At 35.4% G+C, this 18,688-nt stretch overlaps 2 protein-coding genes and 1 non-coding gene across 8 annotated transcripts; 2 read left to right on the forward strand and 1 right to left on the reverse strand.

The window, feature by feature from the left end:
- Nucleotides 1-1,838: 1,838 nt before the first annotated feature.
- Nucleotides 1,839-6,171, reverse strand: LOC137938823 (uncharacterized). Of its 6 annotated transcripts, XM_068783877.1 has the most exons (7): nucleotides 5,904-6,171; nucleotides 5,194-5,387; nucleotides 5,011-5,108; nucleotides 4,458-4,557; nucleotides 2,310-2,492; nucleotides 1,984-2,146; nucleotides 1,839-1,891 (listed from the first exon to the last, which is right to left on the reverse strand). In XM_068783877.1, the coding sequence occupies exons 2-6, from the start codon at nucleotides 5,248-5,250 to the stop codon at nucleotides 2,024-2,026; spliced, it is 561 nt and encodes a 186-aa protein (XP_068639978.1). In that variant the 5' UTR covers nucleotides 5,251-5,387; nucleotides 5,904-6,171; the 3' UTR covers nucleotides 1,839-1,891; nucleotides 1,984-2,023. The 6 variants fall into 6 exon arrangements, with proteins under 6 accessions (XP_068639978.1, XP_068639974.1, XP_068639975.1 ...); XM_068783873.1 differs by having other exon boundaries at nucleotides 1,839-2,146; nucleotides 6,035-6,171; XM_068783874.1 differs by having other exon boundaries at nucleotides 1,839-2,146; nucleotides 5,194-5,365; nucleotides 6,025-6,171.
- Nucleotides 6,172-8,577: 2,406 nt separating this feature from the next.
- Nucleotides 8,578-8,651, forward strand: TRNAV-CAC (transfer RNA valine (anticodon CAC)). Its single transcript has one exon. It is a non-coding gene; the product is annotated as a tRNA-Val (tRNA).
- A 337-nt stretch (nucleotides 8,652-8,988) lies between these two features.
- On the forward strand, nucleotides 8,989-11,363 carry LOC137938498 (protein neprosin-like). Its single transcript, XM_068783449.1, has 7 exons — nucleotides 8,989-9,135; nucleotides 9,345-9,431; nucleotides 9,531-9,716; nucleotides 9,828-9,971; nucleotides 10,072-10,125; nucleotides 10,767-10,904; nucleotides 11,002-11,363. Exons 1-7 carry the CDS (start codon nucleotides 8,989-8,991, stop codon nucleotides 11,359-11,361), a joined length of 1,116 nt encoding a protein of 371 aa, XP_068639550.1. The 3' UTR covers nucleotides 11,362-11,363.
- Nucleotides 11,364-18,688: the final 7,325 nt, after the last annotated feature.

The following is an 18,688-nucleotide window of genomic DNA, read 5'->3' on the forward strand; positions in this document are numbered from 1 at the left end:
CAATGAAGTCTTTGATGTAGCTCTTCCATATAGAAAAATGAACTGTTTGTGGACAACGTAGGGCAAGCGGAAGCCACCATGAATTGACTTAACTTGGAACCGATTGGCTTGGAAGAAAAAGGCCAAAATGAGGACTTGACTTTAAGAGTGGATTCACCCTAATTCCCCTTCCTCTCGGGAACGAATCCAATGGATTCCGCTGCAATTCCCTTTCTTATCTCTACTTCACTTCACTTGTCACTGAAAATGGACCAAAATGCCAAAATGAAGACTTGACTTGAGAGTGGGTTCGTCAATATTATCTATGAAATTGACATACTATTGATCATAAAAAAAACTGCAGGATGTATTTGTACTAATAGAAATGGTAGGAAAAAAGTAAAAAAAAAATCAACCTGTTCACTAACCAATGAGGGAAATGTCTTTGAGATCAATAGTTCAATTTCATCTTGACAAACAATGAATCTTGACAATAAGAGATTCAGTCAAGGATTTCAAATAATAGATGATGAAGATCTTATGGTATCGAAATTAGAATGTCATAAAAAAAAAAGGCTCCCCAATTTATGGTTTCAAAGGAAAATCTCCAGCCACGTTTTGAGAGAGCTATGAGGCTGAAAACTTCAAAGATTAAAATTTCCTCATAATTGAAGAAACCAGTTGAAAGAGAAACAAAGAAAGCTTGAATTTTCCTAAGTTAAAAAATTCATGCTTATGCATACAAAAACACTTTCACATGCATGCAAAAGAAAGAATTGGAACGTAAATAATGAAACAAGAACTAATGAGAGTTGATCAACCTTTAACCAAAAAAAAAAAAAAGACTCAACTAACCAAAGATTCAAAGAGAGTAAATTTAAGGAAGACACCAATCATAATTTATCTTCCATGATCAGCCATAAATTATCTTTTCAACATGTTCTACCTTCAGTCAAGAACATCTGCTCCGATACCATGTTAATTTCCTGGGTCTTCTCTCCTGATTACAAAGATTTAAGGAGAAGAAGAAAAAAGAAAAGAAAAAAGAAGAAGAAGTAGAAGAAGAAGAAAAAGAGAAAGAACAGAGATGACCCTAACTTGTGGGTGAAAAGAAAAGGAGAAAGAGGGTAAACATAAGACAGGAATTGAATCCGAGAAGGCTAGAAGTGAATGCCCATGCCCTTGAGGCTGAATTTATAATTGTAGAAAAATATTTATAATATCCGTAATGCCCTTAAGGCTACACCCTTTAAAAGAAAAAAAAACATATAAAAAAATACACCTACTTGTATAGTTACTAGTATATATCATCTCTTATTGGATACCTATCCTAGTTACCACTCATGTGATTCTTCTACACCTGAGTGTCATTTTAACAAGATACACTCAGTCTTGCCAATAAATCTTATTTATATAATAATAGATGACTCTTTAACTCTTATGTTTGGTTTTAATAAATCTACCCCATCTGAGGCTGAATGCCACTTAAAGTGAGCTGCACTTGGTTAAAGTTATAAGAGTAGAATTGCTACAAACTGAATCAAGATCTTCTTAACCAAGGGAAGCATCCAGAATAGTGTTATTAGACCCTAAACAAGTCTACCAGCTGAACCGAATTCACTCAAACTCATCCATTTTCCAAATTTATAATTTAAAAACCCAAAAAAGAAGACCAAAAATTGTCTACCTAGCTGATATGGCCATTGAATTGTGCAAACCAGTCCGACCATCATAAGTAGTCTTTCCACCATCCATGGAGGACAAGCAACCCCACCCCTCCCATCTGTCTCTGGTTGTCTCTTTCTTCCTCTACTAATTGTTCAGTTCAGTTCTATATCCGTTACATTAACATCATAACCAGTTCAACAGGCAATCCGGGTCCAAGTCCGAAGATTCAATTAACTGCCAAAGGCTAATAACCACAAAAAATTGTCAGCGAACCTGTGGACTGAATTTAAGCAAGGAATGCATTGTGAGAGTACGCATTTCTTTTGAAAAACTTACATCTTACAGTATAAACAGACGCATTATCAGTACTACCAAATTACTCATCATCTTTGTAAGGGTATTCTTCGGGGACTTGTTTCAGTAGTTTAACTCGCAGCTCGTAAGCATCATCCCCACGCAGCATATCACGGATCCAAGTAACTTCTGTTTTCATTGATACCTATACAAGTATTTCAAACGTGTGAGATACATCAACAGAGAAAGTAAAATAATAGAAAACAGAAGACACTGGCATGAATCAACTATGTAGTGAACAATTTTGGAAGATAATAGTTGATGGGATGCAAATAGTAATCCTGGTACAAGTAAAAGAGACCACTCACCATCTCAAGGGCCCCTCTGATTACTCCACTCAAAATGTTGCAATAATACAGACCCTGACATGTATCTGGAAGTTCAACAAAATCCACCAGAGGATTATCTTCCAAAACCAGGCTGCAACTTGTTCCATCAGCATCCCAATTGGTCACGGATGCTGTGACCCCTAGAAACATTTTGAAACCAACCTGTTTTAGAGTGCCAATAGAGCCAACATCAGTACTAATTAACAATCACATGAGTTGCAAGGTCAATTGAACTGCTGCTTGCAAGGATTGAGTAAGTTTTGTCACTTGCAGAACAAGCCCTCACACGGTAAGGTAGAAAATACAGCCATTTTGATGCATCCACTTAAAAGTTTTTCCTTGTGGAAAATATTAAGAACAAAACTACCATGTTTCTAAACACCAATTAAGGATTTAGTTTATTAACTAATCTTCGGCTTCAGACAAACAAATGAAAGAAAACCTCCAACCATCAATAATATTTAAACAACCAACTATCACATGCCAAACTTTGATACAAGGAAATTCTGTCCAACTCTGCTCAGTTTTCAGAGCACAACTCTTGCTCTGCATAGTAGCTAAATACCCACAGAGTTTCTAATGGAAGATTTTTTTTTTTTTTAACTCTTTTGTAGTAGGCTACATGCTTTTAAGTTTTGATGGACTAAATCAATTGAGAAGCAAATAAATCTGTAGTATATGGACAGAATTCTAATACACAGCAGTAACTAATTAGATTCCTTCTTGCAAGTTTTGTCATCACTATATTGGACACTATTCCAGCACAGCACTCTTCATTTAGAGAAAAATCTAGCACCAAAAAGGAAGAAGCATTTTAGTCTAGATAAAAATTTTCACTAAAAGGAAGAAGCACTTCAAGTTAGACAACGGTACCAAGACACTTTTCCTGTGAAGTGATTCTTCCTTACTTTTCCTTTCTGAAAAAAGAAATAAAAAAAGGAAGGATGGTTTCAAACGAAAACCACATCTTATAGACCTTTCCACTCAGAAGCTTATAAATAACAGATAGTTTGGGGCTTTCTCGAGAAAGACTGGATAGGCATTCTGTTGACAAATTTGCATAAGATGAACAGCAGGCATTTTTGGGAAATAATACACAACTAATTTAGATCAAACTCGTACAAAACCAAAAAAAAACATAACCACTATTTTGACAGAAATAGCTCTAGAATCTGTGGCCAGAAGGCTGTACGATTCAATTGAAGATCACACCAGCTTCATGGACGGCATGTATTTCCAGCTTGTGCATACAAAGATTTTAAGACATCCTAGTTGCATAATTTGCAAGTTGTCAGGAATCTGTAGATCCTACCCCTGTTCCCCCACACACCTCCCAAACCTGCCCCTCTCTGTGATTCAACTGCAGAAGAATGTAGCAGGTAATTACCCATTAAGATTGACTCATTTGTAACAAAAAAAATCAAGGACGGATACCAAGCTCGTTTAGTCAATGTCATGTCTTACAAAACCAAACTGAACTTAGAAAGCCAATTCTGATCTTTCTGGAAAAGATTACCTTAATTCACATTTCTATCTGGGTTATCCATTACACCAATTGGATAGTCCTCGGGTAATTTTATTTTGTGTTCTCCATATAAAAGTGGCAAAGTAAATTTAACCCACACAGAGGCCATCTACATTATTAACAGCAGAAAAGTAAAAAAACATAAAATTATTCTTGACAACTGCAATCTCTAAACATCACTGTATAATCCTATTCAATGGCTTGATGTGATAGATAAAACAATGTAGCTAAGTATCTTATAACAATTATCTTCCGTTATTATCAGAAGAAACTTGCTTGTATTTCTCATATGCATTAAAATACATTTTTAGATAAAATGATGCAAAGATAGAAATAGCATTGAAGCAACACTTAAATTTTGCAATCCAACCTTAAAGCAAAGGAAGGCTGTATATTACAATGCTCTGCAGGCAAGCATTTTCAGAGACAAGAAGCAAATTGAGAATTCTAAAAAGAACAAATGAAAGAGCAGCTAATATAGTTTCGGGTAGGGGAAAAAGACAAATAAAAAAAATGGAAGATATGTTTCATGAAGGGCAGCTCAGACACTTTCCAGAAGGACTTGGTGTAGGAAGCAATAAAATAAATCCAGTAAAACTGACCTTTGCAATAACTTCAGCTGTCTCTTTGAAGTCAACACATCTAGTGACATTGGACTTTGCCAGAAACTCATCAATTAGTCGAATTCCAATGTTGTATCCCCTGCAAGCAAAGCACTGATGTTAACCGCATAGTCAGAGCACCCAATGCCTACAACTCGGACAGTTTCTCTTTATTGTCAGTTGCTCCAGCAAATTATCGATGTGATATGCAGAAGGTACTAAATTATATTCCAAGGGAAATCAATGCAAGGGAAGATCAATCTTCGAATGGTGCAAGGAATAAGTGTCTCAAACAGTGTAGATGCAATCAAAATCATGTGTGGAAATTTCTAGAAAGTAAACTGCTTCAGATATTCAAACAATAATAGATAACCAGTAATCAGTAATGTCCAGGACCACCAATTCTGAGAAAAACATACAAATAGCACAAGAAAAAATGAATCGAGCTGCTAAATCATCAAGGTCGTACAGTACAAAAAATTCAGTAGAAGAAAATCGACCCAAAAACAGATAAGAGCAAAATTAATAGAGAAGCAGCTGAACAAAACATTACATTTGATCGAGTTGCTTGTTAACTTCGTCGACCTCCTCTAAATCTGTCAGAAGCTGTCGCACCATTGCTCCATAAGTAAGCGTGAAGAGCTCGGCATTCTGGATTTACATTATAGAAAATTGAGAGGTAAAAGCAGCAACAAGGAACTCTAGCAATGAAAAAAAGTCAAGTTTTTCCCATTACCACTCGCTCGACATTGGCAAAAACTGCATCTCCGGACTTTGGAGCGAGAGGGGCCATGGCAATTGTGGAACTCTAGATCTCAGCAATCAATCAACGCAAAAGCAAGAACCAACTTTGCTTAACCGCAGCTCCAGCAAAAACTAAAATGTGCACGTGGTACTCAAGCTAACCGCTGAATCGAAATGGAGCTCAAGCTAGTGAAAAAAAAAAAAATTACTGCACTTAGTAATTTTCAGATCACATCATATAAATAAAAAAATGTATCACTGAATGCCAATCGAACTCACCAAAAGACACGAAAATTTATAAAACACCATGACCATACAGAAATTTGAAAGATCAAAATTTCGTAGCAACCAGATGCGATGAGACTAAGCTACAGCTGTTAGTGCAAGACAGAAGCCAAATCCGAAACAACAAAGCAAGTAGCTTCGGCGAATTCCATTGCCTCGTGAATCCGAGATAGATTAGAACAGCAGAACAACCACTTTCACATAGAAATAATGTGTCTCTACAGAGCTTCTAAATGGCATTCCAAAATGTAGAGTACACTTAGTTTTAGATCACCAAATGCCACATATCTTCGAGGCAAAACCCTTAGGGCAAAAATTAACAGTGGACATAAAACACGACGAGGAAAACAAGATGACGCCACGCATTGATCAACTACCTCTATTTTGATGCATTCAGACAAGAAAAATAGAAAATACCAAATACTTCAAAAGCTCCGATTGCAGAAAAATGGAGTCGAAATTTCATCATTTATATGAACCAGCGAAAATTCAAAATGCTCTAGATGTATGTCCCTGATAAGAAGTGAGGAGAAGTAACCATGTCAGACCAGGTCGAATTGGAAGCATAGAAATGCGCTTTAAAGATCAAACAATCAAATGCTGCAGACCAAAAAGCTCCAATTTCTGAATTTCACAGGCAAAAAACAAAAAAGAAAAAACGATGGAGGCTTAGGGCCTAAGAAAAACTAGGGAAAGTAAAATCTTTTCATTGCAATTTCAAAATGCACTAACCCTCTAAAAAATGAAACTATTGACATACCCTTCATGTAAAAGTACATCACACCATGACCATCATTCAAAGTCATTGAGTCATGACTAGGGTTAGCAGCTTCATGGACCCTAGACCCTCATAACATCACTTGGACACATTGGCCTCATCAATCTTCTACTAGCTAGTTAAATTAATGAAATATCATTCATTTCTTATAGAATTAATGAAAATGTGAGTGTAATAAGATATAATTGAATTGTTGGGTACACTCTTGAACCATCTAGGTAGAGTGTCTCAAGTATAAAGCACCAGACTAGGCTATGGTCATGGGTCTTGGAGAACTAATTGATACTGAAAAACTTACTAGGACTTGGGTGTCAATGTTATCCGATTATCCAATTTTCCTTTTGTTTATTAAATGGAACAAAAATTAAAAACTCTTACCCCACAAATAATCAGGTAATTTTAACCATTCACTATTTTACCATTTATTGAATGGAATGCAATCGAACAATACCTATTCAATATTTGCTTACCCGTTTATCGATTACGTAAGAGTATTATTATATTTTTTTATAAACCTATGTAGGGGGGCATTATTATGTATGTTGTTATATGACATTTTAATATCTTTAGACATTATAAACATGTTGTTACATTATTATTATTTTTATTAAATTTTATGAGTTATTATTTATTTACCCAATGTTGTTGACTAGGTAAATAAATAGAATTAAAATATCTTAAATACTGAAATTTTAATTAAAATGGTAGACAAAATTAGTTTCTATTCCATTTTCTTTGTATACCATTTATACCCCTACCAAGCAAGAACTTAAGTAGACACAAGGGTTGCAGGCTAAGGATAAGCTTGTAGTGTGGTAACATTTATCACCGTTATAGTATGTCTCATTTAGGGATATTACCATTATGTATTTCTATTATAATGTATATAAGGTGTAACATATAATTTTAAAATTAATAGATTTTTTTCATGCATGATATATATTTTAATTTTTATTAATTTTGTATTCTTTTATTGCTTTTTAAAATTTTATAATTTATTTAGCATGGAAAAAAGGAAAACATTTAAAATAGTTTTTATTTTCAACAATGAAATATTTTTGTCTTTAAAAAATCAAATGGAAAAATATTTAACAAAAAATTTGTCATTAATAATTTTTTTGTAATAAAATGTTTACGGTTAAAAATAATTCATCGGTAAAGTTGTTTTAATGATGGAAGTAATTTTTTGTTGTAAAAAAAGCCACATAAAAACAAATGTTACATTTCATAAAAAACTTAATGCAATAGTCTTATTACGACGAATTTTTACAATGACATGTTTTGTTAGGGGAAGTTTTTTTCTTTTTAAAAGTAACTAGAAAATATTTTCTTCTTAACTATAAATTTTTGGTATTAGTTTTGTTTCTCGAGGATAAAAAACTTGTTCGCTCGATCCTTCTTGCCCTCGAAAATATTAAATAGATAAGAAAATGAGTTTCATATTACTATAATAGAAAACCGTGAGTAAACTAAATTAAGAAACATTTATGTCAAAGGGAATGTGTAGGGAAAATTTTTATTGAAATTTTTTTTTGTTAACCGAAATTTTCTAGCATTTTTGCTAGTTTTGGACGAAAAATTTCTTTTTGATTCTCACAAAATGTTAAAAAATAGGAAAATGAGTTTCTTAATTTTTATTGTTCAAATAGGAAACTATAGGAAAAATAAACCATGAAGCAATAAAGTGCTTCTTAATCACTTACCACTTAATTTTAACCTTATTTTTATTAGTTATAAAAATTAATTTATTTGTATTATAAATACAAACACCCCAACCAACATTTCCAATTTTGTTTGTCTGCAAAAAATGCTAGCAAACTGGTCAAAGGGAATTTTATCTAAAAGAAAAAAAATTAGTCAAAGAGAAAATGATTTTTCCATCGTTTTGTTTTCTTGTGGTGGCACAGACAGTCCCTAAAGCTGTTCTTGACCACTTACCTTTTTCCATCACCTATTTTTAATTATTATTTGTAACATCTTTCATTTTATTTCTACTATAGAACCTTTAAAATAAAATTTCCTATTATTTTCAATGTCAAAAGAAAACTATTTAAGATCGATTTTTCTAATAATAAGTAGTCCTAAAAAATAAAATTTCCTATTCTTTTCCATGACAAAAGAAAACAAATCCAGATCGATTTTTCTGATAAGAAATAGTCAAATAAAAAATAAAATTTTATCACTTATTTTTCCTTTGACTTTTAGAAGTAAAGAATTAATAAAAATTATCTAGTGAATCAGGAAATTATGAGCAAAATATATTTTAATAAATATACATAGATTATTATTATATTTTAAACCTCTCATACCAACGTCTGGGTGGTGTAGTTGGTTATCACGCTAGTCTCACACACTAGAGGTCCCCGGTTCGAACCCGGGCTCAGACACGTCCGTTATGAATCTACATTTTTTGTTTTTGTTTTTTGTTTTTATCACTCATTCATCGTCTTCTCTCAGTTTAATTTGGATCATGAACCTGACTTCCGCTTAAATGGAAAGCTCGAGAATCTCAAGCCTCCAACTAATAACAATTCAGTTAAGGAAACCGAGTAGGAGCGCATTGAGTATTCCGTTTGATTCTCCTTTCATCAATCAATCTTGCCTCATTTGACTCCGCAATGGAAGCAGAAACAGAGCAGCAAAATCTGGCAATAATGCAAAAACCCAGTTTGTTTTCTTTATACATAGGCTTAGAAAGAAAGGTTAGAAGCAATCCAGGGGAGGATGAGCAGTTTTCAGATTCTTTTGGTTTTTACTCCTCTTGTTTTCTACTTCGTTGGAGCGGAAGGGAGGCTTTTCTCAAGGAATGAGGATTTGGAGTTGGAGAGACAGTTGAAGATTCTTAACAAGCCAGCGGTCAAGACTTTGCAGGTATTGTAGAGGAGATTGAGTTTGGTTTTTCCCATTAGAGAAGTTATTTGAGAGATGGATTTACAGCATAATCTGCATCTTTTTAGATTTCTGTTTCCTTTTGGAAGCCTTGATGGTCATCTGTATTCCCGGGTGAATGCTTTCTGGGTCATATTTTTATATGCAGTTTGCTTCACCTTTCATCGTCTTCAATGTAACGGTTTTGACAGACTAAGCATGGAGATATCTATGACTGTGTTGACATCAACAAGCAGCCTGCTTTCGATCATCCGTTGCTTCAGAATCACAAAGTTCAGGTCTCTCTCTCTCTCTCTCTCTCTCTCTCTCTCTCTCGCTCAGTCGCTCGCTCTCTCTCTTGCTCAGTTCGTGTTTTGTCGTCTTCTTTCTCTAAACAGACGAGACCCAGCTTCCTTCTAGAAGAGACGACCCCATCAATGGCTACATCGTCTCAACTTGGTGTACTGGACGAAGAGTGTCCCGCAGGAACAGTGCCCATCAGGAGGACAACCAAGCAGGACCTAATACAGCAGAAATCTCTTTACACACAGATGAACTTCAGCAACTACAAAGCAGGAATCCCTGTAAGCCTCCACTGTCTCTGCGATTCCATTCCTGTAAACTGATATTGCATCTGGCACAAGAAACGCTGAATCACTGGCTTAATAATAGTGGGTTCTTCTGACCTCTCACAGAACGTTGGTCTAGTCTATGGTGAAAAGGCTTACGGAACGAGTTTCTTCTTGAATGTCTGGGGCTTGAAGATTGATGCTGCACAGTACAGTGGCGCAGGGACTTGGGTTCAGAATGGAGCAGATATTATTCAGGCTGGATGGATTGTAAGTTTGGTTTTCTGGATTCTGATTTTTAGATGTCTTTGAACAAATTAAAACTAAGAAATGCTTGAACGAATTGCTTCATCGATATGAACTCGTCCAGGTTGATAGCGGGATCACAGGGGACGGAAGAACCAGATTATTTACGTACTGGACTGTAAGTAATCTTTGTTCTCCTATAATCTTTCAGCCCTAGATCAGTCCAAATCAGAGAAGCCTGATCGTACCCATGAGATCAATTTGTCCCACTAGAGAGACTCTCTGGTTCAAAGACACCGAGAGTCGTCATTTCACATGAAGGTTGCCAAAACCTAATTTGGACAAAACCAAGGATTTTCACTGTTTGGGTCCTTTTCTCTTTTAATTTTGTCACTCTTCACGAACACTGCTTTTCTCAACATTATTGGATCGGACTGGACTGGCCAGTTGTAATGGCGGCAACCAGACCAGTCTCCTCATGATTTTATTCCTTAACACTCCTCCTCACTTGTAAGCTTTCTTTTGTGGCTCTACATGTAGATAATTTGGGTGGAGGCCTACATCTGAGTACCTATCCCAAAATGACTAATAAACTTATGAAACATTTTTCTCAACTAATAAACTCAAGATCTTTATAGTCACTAATCTATGTGGAACTATTCCTTAACAAGGGCTTCTGCTCCTGATCTTTATCTGACTATCTAGTTTCGAGATTGTTAATTTCATAAGCAACAAAGCTTAGAAATTTGTTTGCTTTTTGACCTTTTAATTCATAAAAAAAAAGATTCTCAAAATTCATCTGGCTTATAATGTTGATAGAATGGAAATAGTGGATGCTACAATACTCTTTGCGAAGGTTTTGTGCAATTTGACAAAAGGGTAGTAGTTGGTGCTCCTATAAATCATTTATCCACCTACAACGGACCTCAATTTGAAATCCATCTTGAGGTGCAAAAGGTACTTTCTCAATCTTTCTCATCAAAGTTAAACTAATCAGGTTACTTTCAGCATTGATAATCAAACTACTAATCCCCCCCTTCATATTCAATTACAGGACCCAAACAGTCAAGACTGGTGGCTGATTTTCAATGGAAATATCCCTGTAGGGTACTGGCCAAAATCCCTCTTCAATAGTTTGGCTGACGATGGTGGGGTGATTTCATGGGGAGGATTTGGCATAGAGGGGGTTAGAGCTCCAAGCCCGCCAATCGGCAATGGACACGTGGGGACAGAAGGTGACAAGAAGGCTTGTTACATTAGGGACATTAAGCTCATTGAACAAAATGGTAGAGTTCAAGGTCTTGATATCAAGCTTGCTCATGCTGGCTCATACAAGAAATGCTATGTTGTCACTGGATATGAGAAAGAAGGTGACCAACTCAGGTTTTATTTTGGGGGGCCTGGGGGTTGTTGACACTTGTGAGCGTTTATGAGTTTTTTATAGTTGATTTGTCTTCAATAAACTTAACCTATATATGAATTCAACAGAAGGCCAAGTTTTCAAGTGTATTACACTTTCCTAGATGTGTACTTCCTTGAGTTATGGAAATAGAAAAAAATGGCAGATGTAGCCAAACATATATGTACCATGCATTAACTAATCTTTCAATTCCATAAGTTCATTCAACCCTTACTCTTCTATTTAGAAAATACGTTGGCATTTTGGCTGTACAAAACACTCTTTTTAATGGTTATACCATCAGACCTTATCAAGTCAAACCCTTATCTAACCTCTTAAATCCTCCATTCATGTTGCTCAGCACATCATGGTGACAGTAAATAATAATCCTCAAGAGTATAGAAGAGTAGAAAGATCTACAGTTATTAATTGAGAATAACTTTTCTAACTTGCTAGCCATTTTAGGATTGTCTTTATCAAACTTTAACATGATATCAGAGTAGGATATCTACTGCGTTTAGTTCCAGAATGATAACAGTATCTAGGGGTGGCTTCGAGTTGAGCTGAGCTCGAACGTGTATATGTTCGAGCTAGGCATGATTTAAATACTTCGAACTCGAACTCGAGCTCGAGCCGAGCCCAACCTCGAACCTAAAATTGGAATTAAGCTCGAGCCCCAAGAATTTTAACCGAGTTCAAGCTCGAGCTCGAGCCGAGTTTGAGCTCCAACCTACGTTTAAAAGTTTACATAAAATACATGTCAAATAAACTATACATAATATTATGCAAAAATTTTACATAAAATTGGGCATGACCCCTACATAAACCTTGCATAAAATCTTCTACACACTCTATATAAAATTATTCATAAACACTATATAGTATTATTCATAACCTTTATTCAATTATAATTTAAAGGTTACGCTAATAAATCATTCAGAGGTTTAGTTGACAAATCATTCAGAGGTTTTGCTGATAAATATCATTTTATCAGCAATGAGATCATTTTCATGTTATACTACAGGAAAGGAGATACTGGGACCGATACTTTAAGTTGCAAATTTGGCTTTACGAGCAGACAAAAGATAAAGAAAAAAAAACAAGTAGGCAAAGAGAGATGTGAAATGGCCAGATTTGAACCCATAAATCTCCACTAATAGTGATGCCCTACCATTAGGCCACAAAGCCTCACTTTTACGTACTCCTGAAAGCTATAATTGAACAATGGTTTAAAGTACCATAGTGGACATTCAAGATTGCTTTCTCAAAGGCATAAGCATCTACCAAATACCATAAAAACAAATAGAGAAGACAAGTAAATGACATCATATTTTATTTGATCGTTTATTAGTCCAAGACTGCAAACTGAACAAGCATTCCCTAAAACCCCTTTTATCCTTTAATTCCAATATTACTTGCATTTGTCGTTTCATCAAGATTGAGCTGTGATTTTTATTAACATCAATGAGATAGTTTGAGATGCCTTGCAATTTTACCCGAATGAGGAGAGGTAAAATATTCTCTCATCCCTCTATGTTCATGAAAGCAGGCTTTTCCAGCCATATCTTGCATAGAATCACGATGGAGCTTCTATCGTGATTGAAAGAGGAAGACTAGTAGGGAATTGAGAGATGAGAGGGAGGTATACTTGAGGTTATCGGATCAAATGAACGATAGGACAGTGACTCGAGAGCACGGAAAACCCTCAATCATTATAGAAATTATCAGCCCAATGAAAATCAGAAGAATAGAAGATGAGCAAGCGAAGAACATACTTGATTACAGCAACAGATCAACAAGGAGTTCAATGATTTGAGATTTTCTCACCAGAATTTCTCTTGAGATACATTTTCGATCTGGAGTTTTTTCCGATTCCTCGGATGAGCTCTGGATTCCAACTGCTGACCATGGGCCTCCTCTCCTTCGGTGCTATGGATTAAATTGTGTGAAATACACCCTCCTGGAAGAAGCTATGGAAATGAAGATGTTGAAAAGTGAAGACAACGAAGAGTGAAGAAGAACATAGCAGAGAAAGGGGAGACACGACAAGATTGCTTCGATTTTGTGGTTATTGTTGAGGGAAAATTGATGGAGAGGAAGAGGAGTCAGGTAGTTGCTGTAGTTTCTTGATGAATACCTCTGATGCGGAATACTGCCCGAAGAGTCAAGATGAATGCCTCTGTAGACCAATCCCACTAGCTCACTACTTTAAGTAAACGAGCCAACTTGTGAGCTCATGAACTGAACCACCCTGGTTAGAGCTTGGCTCATTTACTTAAACGAACTCCAAATCCAATCTCAAACTCGAATCAATATTGGAAATTTTGAATCGAATTGAACCAGAACTAAGTTGAACTCGAGCTATTTGCGAATCAACTCGATTCGATGCCACCCCTAATAGTATCTCGATCAAATAGATAACATTGCTGGTAATTTTTTTTCTAAACATTTGGAACAAATGTAGATAACAACAGTGGTGTGCCTGGGGGTGGAGGTTATTATGGGATTGAATTTAGCCTCAATATAAGGAATCCATCGGTTTTAGTAGTATGGTTGTTGTGGCTCAATATGACAGTGAGATTGTACAAGCAAGATGGATGGTAAAGTTAAAGAGAAAATATGGACGACTCTTACATGAGTCTCACAAAGCCAGAATTAATATGGTGGAGTCTTACATGAATCTCACACAAGAAGGTCTCGCAGAAAAGTCTCAGTTTAAAGGTGTTTTAATTATGTTAGTCTTCTATTTATACTTAGTTGTTTAATTATGCTAGAACTTATCTTTAAGTGTTAGACTTTTGGTGTAATTGGGACAAGGATAGTTTAATTTTAATTAGACTCTACTACTTCCCTATATTATAAATAGGGGCTCATGTACTCACATTACAACAAGTCAATGAATTTTTTCTCTTTTCCAGAAATTCAACATGGTGTCAGAGTAGGTTATGTGAGTTGCTTGGTTAGTCCATAGAGATAATATTATTATTTTTTGATTTATCATCTCTAGTAGTTTTGGTTGTTTCATCTCTCAAGAAATCACCTCCATGACCCCATGAATTCAATTAAGTATATATTGCAGTGCATCCTACAACTAATTTGGAATTCTTGGCTTTCGAGGTTTTCCCCTTTGTCTCAAATATCTATTCATTAAGCGTCTCTTCTTCAATATTTTCAGGTACATCTGGGTTGTTTTGATGACAATCTGACTTGTTTATATACATTCTAGGTCATGAACATTTCTCTATTTTCAATATTTCTTTAAATCATGTTACACAATTCGATTATAATTCATCTTTTGTTATTAGGTTCATTTATGCCAAGAGGAAAATATTTCATCTTTTTAACATCTTTTGATTTGAGAAAAAGTAAAAACAAATAGTTTTTTTGTTTCATAGAAACATTTTTATGTTTATGATGATGTATAAACAATTATGTGGACATATTATTAGCAAATAATTCAAATCATTAGCCAAGTGAATCACAGTTCATTTCCTTGCGTCATAGGATTGAGCCACAAGAGACTGGTGGTTGTTCCTAGGAGTGGATGACAAACAAGTCGATAGCAGCCAAAATCCTCTTCTCCTACTTATCCAGCAAAAGCGGAGCCTCTCAGCTTTCATGGATAGGAGTGATAACGACAAGGTTGGGCCAGCAATGTCCACCGATGGGGAGAGGGCATTACATAGAGACGATGTTCCCCTAATTTTCTTAGGTTTAGTTTCATTATTATAGTTTATTGATTACTAGATTTAGTGAGGTATTCTTGGGTGTCTTAGAAACTTTGGGAAAGTATTTTTACCATAATTTCATTGTAACATATTATAGAAAGACCATGTAAGAAAGCAATGACATAACCTTCTCTCATATTTTTTTTCATACATCAATGCACATGCTCTCTTTTCGGTCCCTCTCTTCTCTCATGAGAAATAGGAGTTTCAAGTTTTACATTGTTACTTTGTAAACAGAGAAAACAAGAAAAAGAAACAAAGTTTTGATCGCAATAACAATCGAGTCATTTCGTAAAAGTGAAGTAAATTTAAGGACACCTGCGATACCCCCAACAATCATTCAAAGTATTGTTCTAGATGAAAACAAGGTCTTTGGTTGCTTCATGGTTTAACGGTCATTTCTATCTTGATACTTATGTTACTTGACCTCAGTTTAATAAAAGTTTTCTTTCCTTTTCTTAGTTTACTAAAGACAAGTAAAGGTTTTCTAGACTTTCACCCTAAGAATCAACATAGTGAAGCGGCTTGGGCTAGCTGGACCATGCAAAATGGTCTCTATCGACTCACCAGCCTCCTTGAACGATAAACTTGGGCCACCCCTCTAGAACATCCTTGAGTTTATTTGTTAATAGTAGTTTTCTTCCTTGTTTCCCAGTGAACAACCGCTACCTCATTAACCACTTTCCTACTCTGCTTCCCTTGTCTTTTTGATTGTAATCAAAATAAAATTTTCCCCGATCTTTACCAAGCTTCCCGGAAAATTGATTCCCTGATAAGTTCAAAGCAATCAAACCAATAAGGTCTCCAACTTATTCTGGGATTGTTCCTGACAAATTGTTGTTTGAGAGATCTAAAGCAATAACCAATGAAAGAGTGGTAGTGTATTCATACAAAAACCCATTCATCGACACATCAACCTTTTCTTGGTAATAATTGATCCCATAGTCCAATGTATTGTTTGTAACACGATTGGTTCTCATGGCTGCGAAATTTGTTATACCTCTAGGAATGGCTCCTGTCAGACGATTACGTGACACATCAAAGACTTGCAAATGACCCAAATTCCATAATTCTGGGATAATTCTAGTAAACATGTTGGACCTCAATTGTAGTACTCGAAGGTTAGACAACCTAACAGCAATCCTACTTGGAAGGCTTCCACTGAATTTGTTCCCACTAAGGTCAAGAATTTGCAAATCAATACAATTTTTAAAAAATGAAGGAAATTCTCCCGATAATTTATTCTTCTCAAGGTGCAAGCTTTTTATATTCACAAACTTGATGGAAGACCACGAAATATTGCAAGATAAATGGTTTTGTTTCAAATCAAGCATTGTAAGAGATCCACAGTTAACCAATGTTGGGGGCACGCTTCCAGTGAGATTGTTGTGGGAAAGATTAAAAATTTATATTTCATTCATCTTACCAAATAGAGGAGGAATAACCACTTAAAATTGATTGTATGAGATATCAAGAAAACTGACTGGTTTGTGAGAAAAGGTATGGGTCCCATGAACTTGTTGTAGCTCAAATCAATCATTGCATTTGGATAAGCGACAAGTGTATTGTATGGAGGTGAACCTGAAATATTGTTCCTACTGAGGTTCAAATATCGATACTGAAAAGTGATGTTCCAAAACCACGACGGTATATTACCCATAGACATTCTGGAGAGATCTAGGTAAGTAAGTTTTTTTGAGTTTGAAGCCATAGAGGAAATTGTGGGCCAAGACGACAAGAACCAAGAAGGAGAAGTTCAACTTGAAATGGAGGAACTCAATCTATAGGAAGACGAAACTCTTGTGAATTTTTCCGCAGGTCTAGATTGAGTAGGTTCCTCAAATTTTGGAAATGCTTTTCAAGTACAACACCTTCCAACATACTATTTGCAATTTTGATATCTTTAAGGGAAGCGAGTTCTCCCAAGCATGTTGGAACGAGTCTAGGAAATCTACTGTCCATGAGGTATAACTAGGTTAGATTTGTTAAGAGCATAACCAATCAAGCTTTGGCGCAATCAAATCTTCAAAACTTACTAAGGATAGAGTTTGCAGGTTGTGTAAGTTTCCCATTTGGCTTAGAAAACCCTTCGTGGTTTGATAACCTCCCTGGACTCTCCCAAGAGAAGACTAATAAGAGAGGTCATATTACCAATAGACTATGGGATTTCTCTGTATTGCTCAACCTCATCTAGTTCCATCGCCTTAATATTCTTCCAACTGCCACCGAATAGATTTGAGTAATTTACTTTGAGGTTATAATTTTCCGATAAATGGAGCATCTCCAAGTGAGGCAACACTGCAAACTTTGAAGAAATATCGCCATAGAAGTCATTACCACCGAGGTCAATTGACACAAGTGCAGTTATATTAACTAACCAATTAGGGAATTTTGAATAGAGCTGATTGAAAGAAAGATCCAAATAACGCAGTTGTGTAAGATTGAGAAATGAGGGCGTTGGGGGGAAACTTGAAAGAGAAGCCCTCGACATATGGAGTATTTGTAGGGAATAAAGTAAGCTAATTACACGAATAGGTGCTTCAGAGATGGCATATTTACCATCCAATCAAGACTATTTGTATACAAAAGTGAGGAGGTAACGATTGGTCTTAGGTTGGAAGAAACAAAAAAAACTCAAGATAAGAAAAATTTCCAAGATGGAATGGAATTTTTCTACTAAATCTTGCATACGACAAGTTAAAATGCCTCAACTCATTTAATGAATCGAGAAAATCCAGAATTTTAACTCCATAGGAAGAGTTCCCACTCAAGTCAAGGTGTTGGAGATGTTTTAGTGGTAGCAACGTTGCATCGACCTAGCCACAGTATGCACTGTCACTGCAATTATCTGGTTCAGACAATACATCACAAGGGCCATGAAGATGAATTTGTATCACATACCCTGTTTTGTTGTGGCACGTAGCACCCTTCCATTTGCAGCAATCTGGAGTATCATACCATGAGGCAAGAAGATTGGATGGATCGATGAGCTTGCTTCTGAACTTGGTAAGTGCCTCTCTCTCCACATCGAAGCAAACCATTTGCGAAGAACTGATCCCCTTGCATAAGAGAAACCCAACAAACAAAATTCACAAGTGAAATCGCCCCCATCTCTTCGACACTTACTCCCTTCCCCTGCTGCTACTTTCTCCTTTCATCTCTTTATAGTTTGTACATACAAACATCAAATAAAAGAATCTATCTCTTTTGCAATAGTTTCCCATTGACATAATCTAACATTATATGTTTTGCCCCTATGATGATAATTGGGTTTAATAATCAAAACTGGATATGTTATTTGGATCCAACAAAAGAAAGAGAGAGAGAAAGACAGAGAAAGAAAGAGATGATAATTGTAGTTAATTAATGTTATTTATTTAAGTTATATTTTAATTGAATTGTAGTATAACTCACAAAATTTAATTAAGTTATATTAATTATTTTAATTATTAATTTATACATAAGATGTAGATTAATGAATCATTAATTAAATTAATTAAATTAATTTATAATTTATTATTACTATTATAAAAAATTAAAGGTCAATTACTATAGTTATTATAGCGTCTATTATTTATTTGCTTTGTATTTTAATTAAATTGTTGTTAATTATG

Source organism: Aristolochia californica, unplaced genomic scaffold (genome assembly GCF_029961685.1).
Source record: "Aristolochia californica isolate CCGP_79_NKW_82.1479 unplaced genomic scaffold, dmAriCali1.0.hap1 SCAF_8, whole genome shotgun sequence".
NCBI lineage: Eukaryota > Viridiplantae > Streptophyta > Magnoliopsida > Piperales > Aristolochiaceae > Aristolochia > Aristolochia californica.